Source organism: Tamandua tetradactyla, chromosome 6 (assembly GCF_023851605.1).
Source record: "Tamandua tetradactyla isolate mTamTet1 chromosome 6, mTamTet1.pri, whole genome shotgun sequence".
Taxonomy (NCBI): Eukaryota; Metazoa; Chordata; class Mammalia; order Pilosa; family Myrmecophagidae; genus Tamandua; species Tamandua tetradactyla.
The window spans coordinates 55,338,611-55,360,583 of NC_135332.1; the positions used below are offsets into that span (position 1 = coordinate 55,338,611).

At 49.9% G+C, this 21,973-nt stretch overlaps 1 protein-coding gene and 1 pseudogene across 2 annotated transcripts in view; one reads left to right on the forward strand and one right to left on the reverse strand.

Moving 5' to 3' along the window:
• Nucleotides 1-249: 249 nt before the first annotated feature.
• SLC43A2 (solute carrier family 43 member 2) overlaps nt 250-21,973 on the reverse strand; it is a 43,137-nt gene continuing 21,413 nt past the window's right edge. For both annotated transcript variants that reach the window (XM_077165480.1, XM_077165481.1), the window contains exons 6-14: nt 13,918-14,010; nt 11,800-11,933; nt 11,517-11,719; nt 10,920-11,066; nt 8,247-8,385; nt 6,718-6,847; nt 3,533-3,606; nt 2,197-2,320; nt 250-1,672 (exon numbers count right to left, since the gene is read on the reverse strand). In XM_077165480.1, the coding sequence (XP_077021595.1) occupies nt 1,511-1,672; nt 2,197-2,320; nt 3,533-3,606; nt 6,718-6,847; nt 8,247-8,385; nt 10,920-11,066; nt 11,517-11,719; nt 11,800-11,933; nt 13,918-14,010 (1,206 nt within the window). In that variant the 3' untranslated portion in view covers nt 250-1,510. The remainder of the gene's footprint in view (nt 1,673-2,196; nt 2,321-3,532; nt 3,607-6,717; nt 6,848-8,246; nt 8,386-10,919; nt 11,067-11,516; nt 11,720-11,799; nt 11,934-13,917; nt 14,011-21,973) is intronic.
• Nucleotides 20,397-21,275, forward strand: LOC143686038 (lysM and putative peptidoglycan-binding domain-containing protein 4 pseudogene; annotated as a pseudogene).

A 21,973-nucleotide genomic window follows, 5' to 3' on the forward strand; every position in this document is an offset into this window, starting at 1 on the left:
CTTGGTATAAGCATGGGGCTGGGGGTGGCCCACATTTCTAAGATGTCTGCATAAGCCCAGTCTCTTGGGACTGGGGATCTTTTTCTAGTCCCCTGCCCTTCCTGAGAAGAGGGCGGTCCTCCAGAGAGATGGTGAGCTGTGAGGTGCTACTGGGGCTCATCAGTGGCAGAAAATCTCGTCCCACCCATTTATTCTCAAGTTCAAAGCAGGCACATGCACACCTTCACTGATCTGCTAGAGGGGACATCCTTTACCAGAAGGAGAATGGATTTATTGCTCAATAAGGAATAAATTTAAAAGAAAAAAAAACAAAAAACAAAAGTAAAACCCTAAAAATCAGCCCACTCATCTCAGCACTCCCACGAAGTCTCAGACACATTTTGGGGGCAGTCGAGGTGGGTGGTTTGGTGAGCCAGGCCTGCCTGGCAGAGGAAAGGGGCCTCTCCCTGGTAAAGGGCTGCAGGGCAGCAGAGGAGCCTGCCAGCAGGGGGCGCTGCCGCCCTACAACCCTGGACCAGCTCCTGGCGGTGCCCGTGGCTGGCTCCCGGGCTCTGGGCCCGCGGCAGGCCAGGCTAGCTCCTGGCTGGTGGGGGAGGATAAGGGCCGACATCCAGAGCCCGCACCCACCCACCCACCCCATATCCACTTCCCCCCAGGCCCGGACCTCCATGTCCATCAACCAAAGCCTCACTTTCATCCCCACAAAAACAGCTGTGTGGGGATACCCTAGCAGTGACCTTTAATTCCCTTCAGGTCCCAGACTGGACCAAGAGTGGCCGTGGAAACCCGCCCCTGCCTTTGCCCCTTGTGGCAAGGGGCTCAGGACTGACTGATCCGCCTTGTTCACCCATGGAGTCCAAAGACTTCGTGTGCCCACCCGGCCCTCCCCGCCCCAGGCTTTAAGCCCGGAGCTGGGGGGCTTCTCCCCAGGCCTCTAATCGGAGGACAAGCCATGGGCAGGCCGCGGGGGGGCTGGAATTACAAAGGAGGTAGCACCAACAACAGGAAGCGGGTCCTTCCTTCCTCAGGCAGCCTCAGACTGGCCCGGGGAGGAGGTGAGGGGCCAGGCGAGGGGGCGCAGACAGTGCAAGCCTTTGTCCGCAGGCAGGCGCGGCCGGCGGGCATGCAGCCGAGGGGCGGGCTGTGGACAGTGGATGGCAGACCCCTCCACTTTGGCAAGAGGCAGAAATCCAGACACTTGAGGGAGAGAGCCTGCCTGCTGGAGGTCCTCCTGGCTCCTCTTGCAGGCACTATGGAGCCCCGGGGCCCCCAAAGGCCAGGGTCGCCCCCGCTCCCTGCAGCAAGAAGTTTGCCACTGTCCCGGGCCTTCTCCCCTCCTTCCACCAGAGAGCTCCGAGGCAGGACCAGGGCCCCAGGGAGGAAGCGTGGATCCAACACAGTGACGGAGAGGATCGTGGGGGTGCCGGGGGCGCCCTCTGGGGTGTGGAGGGGAGGGCTCGGCCAGTCACTGAAGCACGGGCAGGAGGCCCCGGTTCTGAGGTGGTGGGTGCTACACGAAAGCCTCCTGGTTGGATGAGCCGTTGATCTTGAGGAACAGTTTGTCATCCTCCCTCTTCTGCTGCAGCTTCCGCTCCAGCTGGCGCCGGTAGTAGATGAGATAGAGGGGGAGGCAGAACCCCAGCATGCTCAGGACCAGCAGCCCCACATTCACCTGGGAGGGGGGGGCGGGGATGAGTGTCACCATCAGCCTGGCTCCAGACCCTCCCTCACCCTCAGGTTGGGAAAGAGGAGGTCACAGGAGAGGAAAGTATAAAATTAAACAGCAAGGTCAAGAGGTTCAGGGCCTGTCGGTCCACATTCCAGCATAGGAATTCCCAGGGTGACAGCCCTCTGGCCTCCAGCAGCCCCCAGGGGCTGGAGCCCCCACCTCAGACCTACTGACTGGCATTTCTAGGGCCGGGAACAGGCCACAGAAAAAGCTCACTGCACTTGGTGGAGAATCCAGGGGCCGCTGCCGGACAGGCGGGAGTGGGGACTCTGCCCCCTTTACGTCCAATGACGATACTTTGCATCTTGCACTTAGCCACCAGTGAAAGAGGACCCTAATTTGATTCTAACCAAAGTTCTCGAGCCACCTGTTCTTGGGGCTCTGGAAGCCCCTGAGTGATGCCTCCCAGCTCCTGGTCACCAGGGTGGACAGCAGCCCATGACCAACCACGCCCTGCCCCTTCTTACCCAGAGAGGGTCTCCTTGGAGGGGGCCCATCATGGCCAGAAACAAGGGCTGCTGCAGGAGAGCGAAGAGCGCGCTGACCAGAGACTGCAGTCCCGTGAGGCTCCCAAACTGGGTGGAGGGGTACCTGTCAGGGCGACCAAGACCGTTACTGGCAATGCCACTTGGGCTTTACCAACACCGCCTTGTCTCAGCCTGGCCCCGGACATGCCGGTGCCCCCAGGCTGCACTGCTGGTGCCAGAGAGGGAAGGGGCAGGAATAGCCTCAGAACAGCAGGGTGTCTACTGAGCAGTTGTGCAAAGTGAGTTTCTCTTTAGGACCTGCCTAAGGCCCCAGGCTCTGGGGAGGACTGTGCCCTGCCCAGGTGTGCCCTGAGCTGAAGGGGTCTGGCTGAGATGGGTGGAAAAGTGTGGTGCCAGTGGAGTCTGCAGCTTGGGAAAAGGCCCAGGAGTAGGCTGAAAGCAGGGCCTGGTCCTGATGTGCCATCATCAGAGGAACGTTGTGTAATCATGGAAACTCAGCATCACAGCTCTCCGCTCAGCTCCCTCAGACCCTGCCAGGGCAGCCACAACTTCCTCCAGGCCTAGGGGTTGGGGTCAGGGACAGCAGACCTGGAATGACCTCCGTGGGATGCTGTTGGAAGGGGGAGAGAGTTCTGGGCAAAATCCTGGCAAACATAAAGTTTTGCTGAAGTGAGAAGGGGCTTCCAGCAAGGAGCCAGCATGTCATGGGGTCAGAGAGAGAGTATGGATGGTGCTTGGTTTGGTTTTGGGGTCAAGGCCCAGGCCTGAGAAGGAACAACTGTGATTTCTTTTGGATGTGTGGCCTCTTGGAAAACACAGAGGTTTCATTTCAGCCTGGGTCTGAGAAGACTCTGGCCAGAGCTTGGCCCTCTGATGCTCAGGGTGCAGGCTCCCCAGCCTGATACATGACAGGGGCTCAGTCATCCATTTCACTGCCCCTGCTCAGGGCCACTGGAACTTACACATTTAGCTTTGGGTAGCCAGAACCCAGCCCTGCCCTTCCCAGTGAGCAGCCAAGGGCAGCCCCTGGACTCGGTTGAGCAGTGGCCACAAGGCAATAATGAGCTGCTTAGGGGCCTGACCCCTGCCCAGGGGAACTAACTTCGTGTCCAATGCTGAAGCTCGTAGGCACCCAACCGGCCCACCTCCCACCAGGTATGGCTCTCCTCTGACACACCCAACAGGAGCCCTGTCCTGGAAGCAAGAGAGAAAAGTCCATGGGGGTAGCTGGCCTAATCCCAGGGCCTTGGTCCCACCACAACACTCCCTCGGGTCATTTCCTCTCCACTGTCCACCCACAGCTTCCAGAACTTACACAGCAGCATACAGGCCGCCGACAGCAGAGTGGATGAACCCTCGGACGATGGTGTGCAGGATAAAGGACAGGATCTGAGAAAGGAGAGAAAGGCATGAGCGTAAGACAGAGGGACTCTCCCCTTGGCCCCTAACCCTCCGCTCCCAGGGGCCTGAGCAATAGGGAGCCAGGAAGGCAGCTGAAGGCACCAGCTCTGCAGGGCCAACTGGGGAACAGTCAGGAATTTGGTGACCTGGTTGTTAAACAGAGCCATTATTAAAAATTAACTTCTGTAAACTTACAATTAAATGCATTATATTAAAAACAAAGGTAATAAATACTCAAAACTCATCACTCTACTCTCTAGGCTTGAGATAGTTTTACATGTAACGTGCCTGATAGAAGCACTACATCATGGTGTGTTTCAGGGAATTTCCTCCCGACTCCATGCTCAGTGCTGTTCCCATCGTAGGCTGAAATGAGTTATCGTGAGAGCTGCACCATGGAAATCAGCAAATGTTACACATCAGGGCTTGTACCTCAATCTCCTGCCTCTGCTGCCCTGAGGACCATGCCCAGGGGTCTCCCCACCTGGCCACCTCAGGTCCTCCTGGCAGGTAGGTGTCACAGCCATATCTGGGAGGCCCCGTCCCAGGAGGACTGCTGCAGGCAAGCTTAGCCAGTCCCAGGGAAGCCCTTGTTAACGATTCTTGAGAAGCATGAAAACTGACCACTTTGCAACCAGGGCCCTTTGTTTGCCCTTTGTGTCATTTATGCACAGCCCTGTCACCTCGCTCAGCAGCTAGGCCTAGCTCCCAGGAAGGAGGGCGGTGGAGGGGGCAGGGCTCCTCTTGCACTGTCGTGAGGGGGCTGGCCCACATGTGTACACACACACAGACTCGTGCAGGGCTCCTCACCCACTGCCTTGTTTCCTTTTCGCAAATTCTCTTTATTCAATGAGAAATGAATAAAATAAAAAGTAGATGACTGTTCCCCACTGAGCACTGCCTCTTGACTAGACAGGGTGGTCAGGGCAAGACTCTATGGGTTTTTTGGGGGTTTTTTTTGTTTGTTTTTAAAAAGAGCTCCTTTAATCTTTTTTTTTTAACAGATGCAAGCATTCTTATTTTGATCATTCCGTTCTACATATATAATCAGTGATTCACAATATCATCACATAGTTGCATATTCATCATCATGATCATTTCTTGGAACATTTGCATCTATTCAGAAAAAGAAATAAAATGAAAACAGAAAAAAAAAATTATGCATACCATAACCCTTACCCTTCCCTTTCATTGATCACTAGCATTTCAAACTAAATTTATTTTAACATTTGTTCCCCCTATTATTTATTTATTTATTTAAACTTTTTTTATTAATAAAAAAATTAACAAACAAAACATTTAGATATCATTCCATTCTATATATACAATCAGTAATTCTTAATATCATCACATAGTTGCATATTCATCATTTCTTAGTACATTTGCATCGATTTAGAAAAAGAAATAAAAAGACAACAGAAAAAGAAAGAAAATGATAATAGAGAAAAAAAAGACTATACATACCATACCCCTTACCCCTCGCTTTCATTAACCACTATTTCAAACTGAATTTATTTTAACATTTGTTCCCCCTATTATTTATTTTTATTCCATATGTTCCATTCTTCTGTTGACAAGGTAGATAAAAGGAGCATCAGACACAAGGTTTTCACAATCCCACAGTCACATTGTGAAAGCTATCTCATTACTCAATCATGGTCAAGTAACTGGAACACAGCTCTACATTTTCAGGCAGTTCCCTCCAGCCTCTCCATTACTTCTTGAATAACAAGGTGATATCTACTTAATGCATAAGAATAACCTCCAGGATAACCTCTCGACTCTGTTTGGAATCTCTCAGCCATTGAAACTTTGTCTCATTTCACTCTTCCCCCCACTGGTGGAGAAGGATTTCTCAATCCCTTGAAGCTGAATCTCAGCTCATTCTAGGGTTTTCCTCAATCCCTTGATGTTGAGTCTCAGCTCATTCTAGGAATTCTGTCCCATGTTGCCAGGAAGGTCCACACCCCTGGGAGTCATGTCCCACATAGACAGGGGGAGGGTGGTGAGTTTGCTTGTTGTGTTGGCTGGAGAGAGAGGCCACATCTGAGCAACTAAAGAAGCTCTCTTGGGGGTGACTCTTAGGGCTAATTTTAAGTAGGCTTGACCTATCCTTTGTGGGGTTAAGTTTCATATGAACAAACCCCAAGATTGGGGGTTTTGCAAAGAGGGCAGCCACAAGGAGACTCAGGAGGGCATCAGGGATACAATGACCCTCCCAGCTGGACCTGGTAGACATCTCCAGTGGTTCACTCTTGTCTGCATGCACAGCAGCAGCACCAACACATGACAGTACCCGTAGGTGGTGAACACCTGGTGGTTCAACGTAGCTCAACACGTGGCTCCTTACGAAGAGGGAGGGACCTTGCTTTCCTCCTGGACCTAGCCCAAGACACCACCTGGATGTGGGCTACACCCAGCTGGAAGTAATGCCATCTCTTATGTTCTTTCAAAGTTCATAAACCTGGAGATTGGGGCCAAAATTTATGGAAAGAACACTTTCCTGGGTCTAGGGTGGAGTTGGGCAGGAGACAAAATCTACCTTGTGCCCTCAATCTCTGCCAGAAGTTAAGTTTCAAAGAATCAGAAATCTTGTACAAAGGAATTAGGCTGTTGAACCCAGACACCAAGCAATCAACCCAGTCTTTGGCTGTTCTCCACGCTGTGGAGACCCAGCAGGCACTCGCTCCAGGACAGCAGATGTTCCCACCAACACCACAGATGGGCCAGACCCAAGGACATCAGACTTTAGCTATTTGAGCAAATGCAAAGCAAGCAGCTACACAGCAACCCCACGAAGTTCTGGGAAATAACATGCTGATGGCATTCACGATATGTAAGAAGCCCCAAGATCAAGAAGAAGAAAGAAAACTTCTTTGGTGAAAGCCAACTCTTGTTTCATGAAGCACAGAGCCCGGCTGGTAGCCGGCCCTCTGAACAACACGGCTGGTTGGCGGGTGGAATGAATGAATGGATAGTCATCACCTGGTCTGTTGGTGGCTTCCAAGATGCAACACTCACCTTTAGCCTCTAAATAGCATCCCTTCTCATCACCCCCCCCACACACACACACCTGGCCCCTCTCTCCCCCATAAGCACCTGGAGAGGCAGGTTGGGTATGAGGCAGGTCACCCCGAAGCCCACGAGCAGCAGGTTGGTGAAGGCGAAGGCCCGCATGGCGTTAGTGACCTTCTGGATCTGCCGGTCTCGCTTCTTCTTTTTCTCACCTCTGTGGGGGCACAGAACAAATAGACACGGGTGTGGGGGGGAGGCTCCCCCAAAAAAGTAGGCCTTGGGAGTCACAGCATGTGGAACAAAGCAAGACTGCAGATGTGCCCCAAGCTTGTTTTAGGGACTGTGTCAGGGCCAGACCAACCCTAGGGATACTCTCTTTTCCACCCTCCGACTGAGCACTGAACGTGAACCTCAGTGAAGGGGTCTCAGATGTGGGGTGCTGGCAATCCACTGCTCTGCTTTGGTGCAGATGCTGGGGAGGGAGGGAGGGGAGTGTGCCCAACGCGGCTATGGCAGAGCCTCACTTTTACCACCTGCTTCAACCTCACCCAAACCTTGCAGGAAGGCCGTAATAAGCCAGGTGAGGGAGTGAGAGGATTTCCCCGTGCGGGGCAGGAGAGAATGAAGGAGAAACAAGCATGGAGCTGATGGCACTGGAACGGGAACAAATAACAACCCAGCTGTAGGACCTGACCTAGATAACAGCATTCTCTGTCATTATTTCCTGTAGATTCACTGTTACTGATTCCAGTCTCGCCACCCACACAGAGACCCTGTGGGCAGTGATATGATGTGGAGAGTTGCTTTTCCTCTTAGAACAAATACCAAGTCTGCAGAGACGTGCAGGGAGCCCCAGGCCCACGCCCTGAGGCAATGTACTTCAACTCCTGCCTTGGCTCCTCATCTGTGAAACACACACTTCACGGGGGTCCTGGGAGGCTTAAACAAGGTCCCGTGTGCCAAGCACTTGGCACAAGGCCTGATGTGATAAACGTGGGTTCACATACACAGCACTTAACTCACCCTATGATTTTAGAGCCCAGCTTTACCAAAGGCGGGCTCCAGCAGCTTGTCTGAGCCCCACAACCCTGAGGAAATCTACTTATACATATGCAGATTATAGTGACTTCCTATGCAAACCAAGTGGCATCCACCTGCAGGCAAGCAGGAACAGTCTAAAGTCGCCTGCCCACTGCACACTCATGCCAGGGGTCTCAGGGTTGTCCCAGAGGCAGAATGGATTCATGCCCAGGTATCTTATGCAGACTTCCCTCTTGTTTCTCCCCTTTATTAGTTTAGCTCAGCACTTCCCAAACTTCAGTGTGCAAGAGAATTTCCGCAGTGGGGGACAGGCCAAACTGTACGCTGAGCTGAGGAGGCGAGTGTCGTGAGGCCTTTTGAGGGTAAGGTTGGGCTTGCTCCTCTCTTGTCTCTCCCACTGACTTTAAAACCTAACCCGCCAGTTAGGTTTTATGTTCTCTTGAATGCATGTTACAACAAAGATGAAAAAATAAGTTTAAACGCCCCCTCCCAGCCCCCTGCCCTGGTCCTGCCAGGCACGCCTGGCTCTGTGGCCACAGCCCGCCCCGTGGGCACAGGCCCCGCCTACGCACTGGCCCGGGTCTTTCTCCTCTGGCTCCTCCGAGGCGTCCTCACACTCCTTCAGCCTCCAGTCCATGATGTAGCCGATGACCGGCGCCGTCAGCAGGCAGAGCAGCTGGAGCACGCCGAAGATGGAGGTGTAGAGGCCGACTGCGGGGAACGGGGGCTGCGTCAGGAGAGGGTCCGGGCAGGCCGGGAGCCTAGGGAGGGGCCGCCACCCAAAGGCCCATCTGGGTCCTGACCCACCTCCCTTGTCCCTGCGGGTCTTGTGGGAGGAAGCCAGAGACCTTAATCTCTGAAATCAAGGCCAGAGCCAGGGGCAGGCCCCCTTATTCTCTGCTCAAAATCCCTTGCATGTTTCCAAGAAACAGCTTATGAAACGCAGCATGTCCCAGGGAACTCCCCCCAGAAGCCCCAGGAAGTCGCTCTGACTGGGGACCACAAAATCACCGAGGCCTGTGACTGAGGCTTTGTGTGCAAGCGGCCACCAGCTTTCTGCCTCTAGAAATAGACCGGGAAGGCAGCGCCCACAGGGGCTCTGATGAAAGGCTTTCAATCTTCTAAGAGACTTAAAAATGATGGGGCTTCTTTTCAGGCAAACAACAGCTGAAAGTTGATCTCTGCACCCCCACCCCCACCCCCCAGCCCCTACCCTACAGTTCCGGCGAGGAGGAATGAAAGGAGTTCAAGACAAGGGGGCTCTTGGTGGAACAGAGGCTGCCTGGGAGGGGGTGTGGCAACATCCACCAATGCTTACCCGTCGCCATCACTGCATCGAGAAGGCAAAGGCGTAAAAGCAGAGAGCAGAGGGGTTAGCAGCAGAAAAACCTCGAAGACTGTCACAGAGGGCAGGGGCGTGCAAGGAGACTAGCTCAGGGTCTGGCACAAGCCCAATCCCCCTGCAGGGACCTGGCGCGCAGGGTTTGCGGGTTGGGGGCACGTGAAGGAGCGGGAAGCGCAGTCGTGCACAGCTGGGGCCTGTCACAGGCAGGCTGGTGAATCATGCCTGCTGCGCTGCCTGGGACCCTGATGGGAAGTGGCAGGCGTGAGGAAGGCCAGGCAGAATCAGCGTGCCTCCGGCCATGCCAGCCCCCTGCTCTGTCACCGTTATCTCCTCCTCCCCTTGGAGGGAGGTGCGGGGGGAAGGGCCAAGCTACCTGACACAGTTGGAGTGTCTCCCCCAGGCAGCCGGAGCACAGGCTCCCAGTCCTGCAGCAGCAACTCCGGCTGCGCCGCCGCCGGACACAGGATGGGGAAAACCAGAGCCCTGTCACTCACAGACCATATTTCCTGGCCCAACGCCCTCTGCTTCTTGAAAATGACTTTTTAAATATGGGAAACAGTTGGAGAGACTCAGGCACCAAAAGATCTCTCAGAGAAGTTGGGTAAAAGACCATGACTCAGCAGCGGGGAAATTGGCCTCCCCAGGGCCGGGGCAGTCTTTCCATGTGGGTCAGTGTTTCTAAAAAGAGCGTGTTTACAGATGAAAGTGGGCTCCACAGATTCTAATGCATGTTAGACAGAAAAGGGCTCCTGTGATACAAATTTTGGGACAAGAGTGGACTAAAAGCTAAATATTTTTTTTCTCTCTCTCTAGGACTGCTTAGGACGTTTCATATGTTCATAATGTTCAGTATGAATTTTTACAAGGAAACGTGATATTCTGTGTTTCTCCATCTTACTCGACCACAGTATTCCTGTTTTCACTGTGGAACTAGTATTATCTGGTTCCTTTGGTAAAGCTAGATTACCTGCCAGGTTTAAAAGTTGATATTTGATTCCTTACCGTGCCCAGGGTGTCTTCCCTGGGTAAATAGGATTCAACCAAAAAAACAAGCCACAGGCAGGGTGACTGCCAGGAAAAATGATTAATGGAGTGTGTCAGGCCCTGAGAGGGTGACTAAAGCTGACTCAGCTCAGGCCCTGAGGAAGTGCTGACTTTCTTTGTAGAATCAAAACCCCTAATCAGCTGAAGACCTAGTAGGCAGTTCTGGAAAAGTGGTTGTGGGTTATCAGTTCTGTTTCCCAGAGTTAACAAGCTTCAGCTGGATTGCACAGACAAGGAACTTCCACCTCGTTCCTGGGTTCGGGTCCCAGCATGGCACAAGTGCCCAGAGTTCTAGTGCCCGCCCCTACACGCCAGCCTCGCCCCACACCAGCATATCCACACGCCAAACCCGAGGTCTCCCAGGGCGTTCTCATCGTTTGAGTTTGATTTGCTAACTTTCAACAAGGGCTACGGCAGGCACGCCATTCTGTGCAATGTTCTTACACACACGTGCACACGCCAACCTTCCCAGGTCAGGCACTGGCAAGCGTAAATCCTACACCCCAAACACAGTAGCTGGTTTCAGTCTTCTCTATCTCCTCAGCTGGGAAACCCTGATAGGGGTGCGGGTGAGGGTGAGGGTGGGGATAGGGGGGATGAAGGGGCAGCTGGGGCTGGCTTTGATGAAATGGCTCTTATGAGCCTTTGGATTTGGTCATGTCTCCACCCTGCTGCTTCGGTCCAGCCTAACACATTCCAACTTGTCCCAGCCAGCAGGCTGCCCCTCACCCCACAGGGTGACCTCAGCCAGCGGGCTCAACCTCAGCCAGCGAGCTTGACACAGTCCCCAGGTCGACCTCAGGCAGTGGGCTCAACCTCAGGGGGTGGAAGCCATCTGGGCCCAGGGGACGCCTACCTACGTCCTGGTTGCCGTCGACCAGGAACTGGAGGATGCTGTTCATGGCGCCCATGTAGAAGATAAGCCGCAGCTGCGTGACACACATGGTAATGAGGCTGAGCAGCAGGATGGGGCTGAAGACGCTGTGCATGAACGAGGGTGCCGCTGTGGGGAAGAGGGGGCACTCAGAGAGAACCCGGCCAGGGCTGCACAGCCTGCCTACCAGCCAGGGCCAGGAGCTTCAGAGAGCGCTGCCCGACTTGCTGACCAAGTCACTCCGTCCCTTACGAACAGGCCAGCTGAGGTCCATGGAATGGGTTCTGGAGTGTGTCTCCCACCTGAAGGAAGCTGGAGTCGGCCAAATGCCCTGAGCCCTCAGAACCAAGGTGTGCTCATGTGAAAACAGGGTGGGTCATGCCCCCTGCCCTTTGAGATGACGTGGGGGTTAAGTGACTTGATACCCACAGAGCCCTGGGCTGGTGGAGGAGCGGTGGGGGCTGGGGGTTGCGCCATCGTTTCCAGATCTGGATTGGCTGTGCCTCCCTATCACCTGCAGATGAACCGCCCCTGCCGACGCCGTGCAGGCCTGGAAGGAGAGGGCTGCGTGCCGGGTACCTGCGGCGTCCGGCTGGCACTTCACCTCCAGGTCGACGGTAGACAGGCACAGCTTGTGGCCCTCCTGCAGCACCGCCTGCTCCTTGGCGCCCCGCATGGAACTGCCCACACTGAGGCGACGCCCCACTGTGGTCACCTGCTTGTAGAACTGCTTCCCGGTGATCTTGTGGTCGAAGCCCAGCCAGCTGAACTTGATCTTCACCCTGGAGGCCGCAGGAGGGGGCGGTCAGTCAGCCCCGGGCCTGGCTGTGTGGGGCGGGGCGCAGGCAGCACTGGTACTTACGAGTAGTCCATGTCCTCTGGCCCCGGGAAGGGCTCTAGAGGCCAGTTGAAGAAGCAGTTGAGGAAAACTAGCCCGGAGCAGCCAGCCCAGACCACAAGGATGGCGATGAAGGAGACACCGAAGTCATAGATGACCTGAGGGGACCATAGGGTGGGGGTGGGGAGGAGTGAGAGAGAGAAGCCAGAGCAAGCAGGCAGGCTCCTGCCGTCTGGGGCCTTCGTCGTCAGATACCCTGAGTTCCAAAAATCCAACTTGCCCCACTCACATGTTTAACCCCCTGTGCTGGGACCAAATGTCACCTCCTCAGTGAAGCCTTCCTTGTCCACCCGCCACCGTCACTTTAGCCTATTTCTCTGGCTCTAGTGATAGCACTGTGCTTCTTGATTGGCTGACTTGTCTACTGTAAGCCTAGTTCTGTGAGGACAGGAAACTTGCTAGTCTTGTCCACGGATGTTTCTCCAGCACCTAGATGAGTGCACATAGTAGGTGCTCAAAAAACACTCAACGTTGGCAACAGGGATGGTGAGTGAAACACGCTAGACACAAAAGGACAAACATTGTATGATCTTACTGGTAGGAAATAATGAGAATAAGCAAATTCATGGTCCGAATCTAGAATACAGGTTACCAGGAACAGGGTCAGGGAGGGAAAAGGGAGTTAAGGTTTAAAATACACAGTCGGTAATGGATGGTGGTGACGGTACCATAACATTGTGAGTGTAATTAACAGCACTGAATCATATATGTGAAAGAGGGAAATTTTAGGTTGTACATATGATGCTCGAATAAAACATTTTTAGAAAATCCATGAAACTGCACATACAATAATGTTAGCTTCGGGGCTGACAAAGATTTACCAAGATTCTTATTTATAAAACTCAACAGATTCGACTCCTAGTGCCTAGCCATGCAAAAAAAAAAAAAAGCATAAAAAAAAATTAAAACTCAATAAAGAAGGAGAGAACATGAGACCTATTAGAATGGTTGGTTTGGGTTCTACTTATTCAAAAAAAAGATTTGTTGTATTTTCATTTTTCAGATTCTGTTTTCTGCCTTTATCATTCAGTGAGTATTTTATTCCTCAAAGAGGTAACAAGATCCACAGGTCAGTTCTGAGTTTATTATCAGTAAGTTACCTGGTAACGTGGATGTTATGATAGATGTCTGGTCATTTTATGCTCACAGTGAATAAAAGTGATACGCATGCTAGAACAAACAAAAATACTGGAGGAACGAAAAACGGTGGCCCGTCCCCTCACGGGACTGAGGGTAAAAGGGGGTCAGCCAGGCACGCCCACCCGACGTCTTAGCTCTTACTGTCATAATGACCATTCATTTCCAGCAACAAACAAGGGTCCCACAGTACCAGCAGACAGCCGCCCACCTCCCCAGGGACGAGACCAGCCGTGAGACCCTGAGAGGAGGGGTGGGGGGTGAGGAAGTTGTAGGCTCCCAGCGCTCCAGGGGCACGAGAATCCCTGAAAGTCCACGCGATGGCTGGCCGTGGACCCATCCCCCACCTGTGACTCGCCCTCCCTCATCAGTGACATCCTCCCCCCGCAGCTCAGGAAGAGAGCTTTGACTTGGTGCTGGAGGAGGGAGAAGCCCGTTCCAGCACCCTGGCAGGAGCAACGGGATTTGGCAGAGGCACCGGGATTGATGGCCTGTGAGGTGTTTGCTTCAACCTGACCCTGAGTGACTTCCATGGGCTCCGAATCCTGCCTGGGAGGGAAACAGCTGAACCAACTTGGCTCAGAGCGGGGTTTGGCTGATGGGAAGCAGCAGCCCGACAACAACAGGGCTGGGTGGGGGGGGAATCTGTAGTGAGACTCATTACCAGGGACGAGCTCGCCCACCCATCCCTCTCCCTGCCCCAACCCAGAAATGCAAAGGCAGCCTGCAGTAACGCTCTGCAGGGATGTGCTTGAATTTTCCGTCCCCCCACGGCCCAGTGGCTTTCTTTTCTTACGCCTGTGGTTCCCAGGTGCAACCTGCCCAGGTGGGGTGTTGGGGAGGGGCCAGCCCAAGTGCCCACAGTTACTCCTCTCTTCAGAAGAGGCTGAAGGAGGTCTGGGGGAGTACCAAGTCAGTGTGCCGGGACTCTGGGCACACCCTCACCTTGATTCCTGGGAAGGTGACTGCCGAGGAGGCGTAGGACCCAATCATTAAGGCAATAAACGTGGACCGGAGGTCACCAAACATGTTGGGCAGCTGAAAGACAAAAAACAAGGGAAACCTCAGCTCAGCTGGGGAGGGGTGAAGGAGGAGGGGGAAGGAGAATCAGGGGATTGTCAGGCATCATCTCTTCCCTGCTCTCCTCCCTGTGTAATTCAGAGGGAGAGCAGCCCAGGGGTAATTACTGCTAATTGAAAGTTTTTCCATCCTGGATTAAGGTTGCTGAGGGTTGAGGAGGAGAGTCATGCAGAAACCGGGCTCCAGACGTAAAGGCGGAGTTCCCGGGCTTCCCAGCTGGCCAGTGTCCCTCCTCCCTGCCCAGGTCTAGCCCAGGGCCTCCCTGCCTCTCCAGGGTTACACGGAGATGCCAGAAAGCAAAAGCCTTCCTTAAAGGGAGCAGTCCTGTTAAAAATAAGAATCTATTTGGGGATCAGAGTGTCATTTTATAAACAAAATCCTGAGCATCCCAGAAGGACCAGATGTCAGCAAAAGCTGCTTTGGGTTTTGAGAGAGTAGATTTCTGGAAGATGCCAATCAGAATTCTAGTTCCCTCCTGACTGACAAGGGGACAGACCTGGGATTCCCCTTTCTGAATTTCTAAGTGCAAGGAGGGAATTCTCTCTCCTCTTGAAGAGTTGTGCCCTAAAGATCACTTGAGAAGCCCCAATGTAAGACAGGCTCAGGCTTCCCAGCAGGGCTGCCCACAGCACATCACATCAGCTCATTCTGGACGTGACTTCGTGGCTAAAATCCTCGGGGATTCCACCCAAATCCAGGCATGGTAATTTATTACATCATATTCATAGTTTTGAACATACATAGGGCAAAGTATATCCTCCCCAACAACCAGCCATAGTTTCTCTTCTCGAACTCCAGGAGAGATGGCAGCACGCTCTGTGAAGGCTTCCCATCCATTATGTGCTTGGCATTGGGGAGCATGCTCTGGAGAGCTATGCCAACCTTTTTCAGTGAATTCAGGCTGAATCCTAGCCCATTTGTGTTGAATCCTTTTTGAATGGTTTTATCAAACATATGACGAAGTGCTGGCTGGCTCAAGTAAAGCCCACTGTTGCTGAATGGAGGTAGCATATACTGTTTTCAATAATCAAATGTGGTATGAGTTTTTCTCTTTTTTCTTTTTTTTTCTGGAGTGATGCAGATGTTCAAAAAAATGATCATGGTGATGAATACACAACTATGTGATGATATTGTGAGCCACTGACTGTACACCATGGATGGAATGCTTGTATGTTGAGAATGTTTGTATGCTAAGTTTTATCAATAAAATATAAAAAAATAATAATAATCAAATGTTCCAAATCTGCACTTGGTTACCTACCCACCCCTTGTCATTTTGACCTATTTTTTCCACAATTAAAAATGAGTAAAGGCTAGAGCCTGCCCATGCCAAAACAAAGAGTAAAGAGAACAGAGCTTTGTTCAAAGCAGGATCCGCTGCCCCAGGGAGGGGCCACAGCCCCTTTGGGACCAAAATGGGGCACATCCATATCAATTTACAGAAAATCTCAGACAGGTTAAAGAAAAGCTTCAAGGAAAACAAAGAACTTGTTTCGTCTTGTTTAAATCCAGTTGTGAACAGAAGGCAAAATTATTTGGGGGGCTTCACCCTGAATTATTTCCATCTTCCTGTGTTTCAGGATAACATCAAAATTATTGAAGGGACTAATGAAATTCTGAGTGACAGCATCCAAAGCACGTTTGCTACTTTGCAATGTGAGAGAGGTCAGAATGTCAGAAATCAGGGGCCTTGATACTGGATGAAGAAAATTTTACAGAGAATTTGAAAGGTGTTATTTCAATGACTGCCTCAGAAATGTCTGAGGTACAGCTGCCAGGGCTGGCTGCAGAATTTCATTGTGCACCTTACGTTTTGTGAAAAGAATAGATGTGTCAGGTTTTAGAAAATTAAAATTATAGTTCGCCTCTTTGGGGGAAAAAATGAGTAAGGAAAAACATCCAAACTAAAAACTTTCATGCTTCAAAGGACACTATCAAGAAAGTAAAAAAAATACCCCACAGAATGGGGGAAATTTTTTGCAAATCATATATATGATAAGGGACTTATATCTAGAATATATGAAGAACACCTATAATGCAATAATAAAAAAAGGCAAATAACTCAATTTAAAAATGGGCAGGGGATCTGAATAGGCATTTTTCCAAAGAAGGCAGGCAAACAAAATACCTCTTCATGCTCACTAGGATGGCTATAATAAAATAGAGATGATAACAAGAGTTGGAGAGAATGTGGAGAAAATCAGATCTCTCATACCTTGCTGGTATGAAATGGTGCAGCTGCTTTGGAAAACAGTCTGACAGTTTCTCAGATTGTTAAACAGAGAATTAACATGTGACCTAGCTATTCTACTCCTAGGTATATACTCAAGAGAAATGAAAGCATATGTCCACACAGAAACTTGTACACAAATGTTTATAATAGCATTATTCGCAACAGCAAAAAAGGGGAAAAAAACCTGACTCTCCAATAACTGATAAATGGATAAATAAAATATGGGATATCCATACAATGGAATATTATTTTTCCATCAAAAGGAATGAAATACTGATATGCTCTACAACACGGATGAACCTCAAAAACATCATGCTATGTGAGGTACAGGTTTTTTTTTTCTCTCTATTAACGTTTTAATTCTTATTCTGTTGTCTTTTTATTTCTTTTTCTAAATCGATGCAAATGTACTAAGAAATGATGAATATGCAACTATGTGATGATATCAAGAATTACTGATTGTACATGTAGAATGGAATGATTTCTAAATGTTTTGTTAATTTTTTTTTAATTAATAAAAAAAAAAGAAAAAAAAAAACAAAAATCATCATGCTAAGTGAAAGAAGCCAGATACAAAGGAAAGCATATGAAATGTCCTGAATAGGCAAATCCATGGAGATGGCAAGTAGATTGGTAATTGCCTAGGGCTTGGGGAGTGGTGGGGGTACACGGCAAATGGGGAGAGACTGCTAACGAGTACAGGGTTTCTTTTGGGGGTCTTGAGAATGTCCTAAAATTGATTATGGTGATGGTTGCAAAATTCTGTGAGCAGACTAAAAACCACTAAATTGTGCACTCTAAATGGGAGAATTGTATGGTATGATGATTTTATCTCCATAAAACTGCTATTAAAAAAATTAGTAAGGAATTTCAGATGTTTTGGGATCTCAGGATTACAACAGAACCGGAACAAATGAATTGTGTTTGGCCACCTGGGCCCCCTGATGGCGTGAGGCTGGCACAGCCAGCCAGGCTCCACAGACAATTCCCAGCACACAAAAAGCTCTTCTCCCAACCCCACGGTGATACATCCTCTGTCCTTCCAGGCTTCTCGGGGGAAGAAAGGGCATCTAGAAATTCACACCAGCAGGAGCAGAGGGAACGTGATGTGCTCACGCGTGCCTGGGTGCACCCAGTGAACACTAAAGGTGCCGAACCTTACTCTCTGCACACTTGCCTCCCAGGTATGCTACGGTTCAGAGGACCAGGTTTCGAGCTCGCATGTTTGGCCTGCTCCAAGCTGGGCAGTCCAGCAAGGCAGCACTCTACAGGAGGGATGTCCAGGGCCTTATCTGCCCCAGGCAGAATGCAAAGAGTAATTCTGCTTGTGTGGAAGGACAAAACAACGGCTATGGCCATGGCCCCACCTTGGTCCCAAAGGGAATGCAGTGCCTCCCTGGGGCAGCAGATCCCACAGGGACAAAAACTCTTGTTCTCGTAACTGAATCGTGGGCAAAACAGGCAGAAATGGTGAGGGGCCGGTATGTAGCCAAGTTCACATTTGGCACATTTCGTTACTGTTGGCAATATATGCTGCCTCTATTCAGCAACGGCAAGATTTACTTGCAAACAGCCAGCACTTGTTACATGTTTGATAAAACCACTCAAAAATGATTCAAAACTATAGAGCCTTTAAGGTCTGTCCTTGTGATTGTGAAAACCTTGTGACTGACACTCCCTTTGTCCAGTACAAGGAAAGAGGAGTAAGAAAAAAAACAAAACAAAAAATAAACAAACAACAGAGGATATGGGGGGTGTTTGGGATGTTTTGGGTGTTCTTTTCACTCTTTTTTTTGTTTGTTTTTACATGGGCAGGCACCGGGAATCAAACCCAGGTCCTCTGGCATGGCAGGCGAGCATTCTTGCCTGCTGAGCCACTGTGGCCTGCCCAATGTTCTTTTTACTTTTACTTTTATTTTCATTTTCTTTAAAAAAAAATGTGCAGAGCTTGTATTTGGAACAATGGAAATGTTTTGGTAACAGATGGTGGTGATGGTAGCACAACACTGTAAACATAATTAACAGAACTGAAATATTTATCTGAATGTGGTTAAAAGGGGAAATGTTATCTTATACATATGATAATAAGATAAAAAAATTTTAATCCATGAAACTGCACTATACAAACAGTGAACCCTAAGTTAAACCATGGACTACAGTTTATAGTATAATCACAAAAATGTGGTTTCACCAATTGTCACAAATGTACCAACACAATGCAAGGTGTTAATAATAGGGTGGTAAATGGGAATCCTACATCGTATGCATGAATTTACTGTAAACCCACTATTTCTCTAATAAAGTTTTAAAGGAAAAAAAATGATTCAAGACAAAGGGGGTAGGGTCCATACAAACAGCCTGAAGTCAATGAAACAGGTTGGCATAGCTCTCCACCAGAGAGCTGTGGGAAGGAATGGGTTGAGATGAAACCTTTCCAAAGTGTGGTGTCATCTCCCTTGAAGTTCAAGAAGAGAAGCTAGGGCTGGTTGTTGGGTAGGATATACTTTGCCCCACGTCAGTTTGAATCTATGAATATGCTGTAATATATTACTGTACCTGATAATATACCTGGGATGCTTTTCCAGCCAGGGCAGTGAAGAAAGGGATTAAAGAGGGTTTAGAAGCCAACGGATGAGCAATGGAGGCCAAGAGCCTGGTGGAGAAAAGGTCACTTTGTGCAGAGTCACCTGTGAGCACAGAGTAGTCTCAAACTTTTCAACAGGGCCTGGGGATGCTCCAGAAAAGCAGACTGCTTGCTAGCTACTCTTTTACGTCTACCTTCTTAAGTTCAAGGTTGCTGTAACCGGACCTAGGCTAGAGGCCACATAACAGCAGGGACTTGGGGTGAGCACAGGACCCTAACCTGATCTTCTAGATTCTTCTCCCCAGCACTCCTAGACCCCAGGAAGAGCAGGAACCCAGGAGAAGAGCCTGGCTTTGCATCCATCCAAGGATGAGGCCCTTTTCTTCATGCCTGGACAAGTGCAGTAGCCTTCCTTGCTAGTCTGCCTCTCCCCGTCTGGAACATTCTTTACCAACACTCAAAAAATTCTTCTTCCCAGCATGTTATTTTGTTGAGTAGGGCCGTTCCTAGCTCCAGGGCGTACAGCGCTCCAGGACACCTGCCTAAAACTTAGATTTATTGAATTTATTTTTTTCCTGATTAGAAAAGCAACATATGTTCACTGTAAAACACTTGAAACAAACTATACATAAAGAAAGAATAAAATAAAAACCACTCTTGAGATAGCCATGCTACCATTTCAATATATTTCCTTTCATCTTTCTCCTGTAAATACCTGTACCTTTTTGCCATAACTGGGTGCATATGGTGGAATATATTGTTCTGTAAACTTTTTCTTTTTTTTATTTGATATATTATAAATGTTTTCTAATATCATTTAGTATTCGTCAACATGATTTGTAATGATTGCCTAGTATTTCCTTATCTGGATGGTTTATAAGTTATATACTCATTTCTCTGATATTGGACACAAGATCTTTTCTAATTTTTATCGTAAATAATATTTCAATGAACATTCTTGGGGATAAATAGATGTGCAAATAGCTATCATTTCCTTAAGGTAAATTCAAAAAGTAGAATCATTAGGCAAAAGGGCGCACACATATTTAAAGTTTTGTGATACTTCCTGCCAAAATGCCTCCAGAAAACTTAAACTAAATGATGCTCCCACTAATGACATATGAGTGTGTCTATTTCACCAACACTTGTGCGTTCTCATTATTTTTAATATTTGCCACTTCACCAATAGGTAAAAATTACATTTCCTCATAGGTTTTTTTTTGTTTTTTTTTTTGGTGTGCATGGGCTGGGAATTGAACCTGGGTCTTCCGTATGGCAGGTGAGAATTCTACCATTTTTTTGTGTATATGGATGACATGAATCAATGACTGATGCTTGCTTCAAAATAATCTAGTAGTTGCCTGGGCCTGCAGCGGGGGGGCAGGGGGCCTGGTTGAGGGTCCCTGCGGGTCCCCCGGACCTGGCTAAGCTAGTCAGCCTGGGGACCAGCCTCCACGTCCCGGGCTCCCAGGCGGCCCTGCCCCGCTGGAGGGGCCCGCCGAACACCCTGGGGTTGGAGTTAAGAAAATGAGGCAGAAGGAAGTGTTAACCAGAGCTTCCAAGGCCCAGCTGTGGTCTGCAGGACTCCCACTAGCCACGTTCACGTGCTCCGGAATGGCAGCAGAGACGTGGAGTTCTCCTCTGAAGGAGAGTCACAGGGTGTGGTTTTGTGGCTCCGGGACGAGGAACTCCAGAGCGAAGCCCACCGCCCTCGCCACCCGGGAGCTGGGCACAGGGTGCTGGGGCAGAGGGGGCTGGCCCAGGGGGACGGCCTCAAGAGGCTCCGCTTTAGTATGGCTGCAAAGTCGCAGATACTAAGAAAGTCAACAACTTCATCAGAGAATATGACTTCTACGCTTTAAAATCTATTAAGATTCCAGTGAAAACACATGGGATTCCACAGAGAGCTAAGACCCCCTCCTGAACTCATGCTCCAAGACCAGAGTGAACTTCGTGGACCCCCCAGACCCGGAAAGAACAGCTGCAGGCACTGGGGTCCCATCCAGCCAACCGGCAGATACCTTTCAGGGGATCGACCAGGACACTGAGAAGCCCGTGCAGTCAGAAGTCTTTCTAAGTGAAAGTTACTGCACAGAGACCTGAAATCAGCCACTGCTTCCAGCTACCCAGAAGACATCGGCAGATGGTGCAGACTGTGGAATTCAGTGGTGGAATGCTGTTTTTATCGTGCTTCGAATTGTGATTGTTTTGCCAGTGTTCTATTTGGTCTATTTTAAAATACAAGCTACTAGTGAGACCCCCAATAGCTTGAACACAACTGCTATCCCCAATAGCTTGGCAGCAACGACTGCAATGCCAGGGAAAGCCCCCAAATTAGCAATTCCTGTGCCAGCCATCACCTCTTCAGACAGCCATTTCAGTCAGACACCCCAGGCAGGGCACTGAGCTATTTTTATTTTAAAGAATCAGCCCAGCTTTAGCAACTGGGTTCTTGATGTGCATCAACTGACCTCGGCTATATCCTAGGGGTGCTGTGTTTTCTTTCCTGTGACTGTGGACAGCGTTCAGAAATCTGTTGTTTTCAGCCATCTGACCCTGGGGGAATGGCCTGGCCCAATCCAAGGCTGCAGAAGTCAGAATGCCAGCACCCTTAGCCTCGTATACTGAGAGATGTGTGGCAGGAGAGACGTGTACCTGTGAAAGGCTGCCATATGTTAAAGACCTGCAGGGGACTGGCTGTGAGTGTTTTCACGGTCTTGTAGCACTAACTCAAGTTAGATGCGGCCGGGGATAAAGGAATGGCCTCGGAAAAGGGACCTGTGGTGTGGCCTGACTGTTGGCAGCGCCCACTTCCTGCTGTGGAGGGGAGACGGCCTCTGAGAGGTGGTGGTCTCTGTTTGCACAGCAAAGGTGCCTCTTTTAGAGAGTGATGGATTAAAATTCTAACAAGCCCTGTATCATGTCTGCCTCAACCATTAGCCTTGTTTGAAGCAGTACAACTTCTAGAACTGAAAAAGCCCCAAACGCAAACTAATATAGAGAATGCTAGTTCTCTTCCTCATACTTTTAGAGAGAAGAGTTGATCCTCATTATTCACAAGTTATGTATATGCAAATGTACCCACTTACTAAATGTATTTGCAA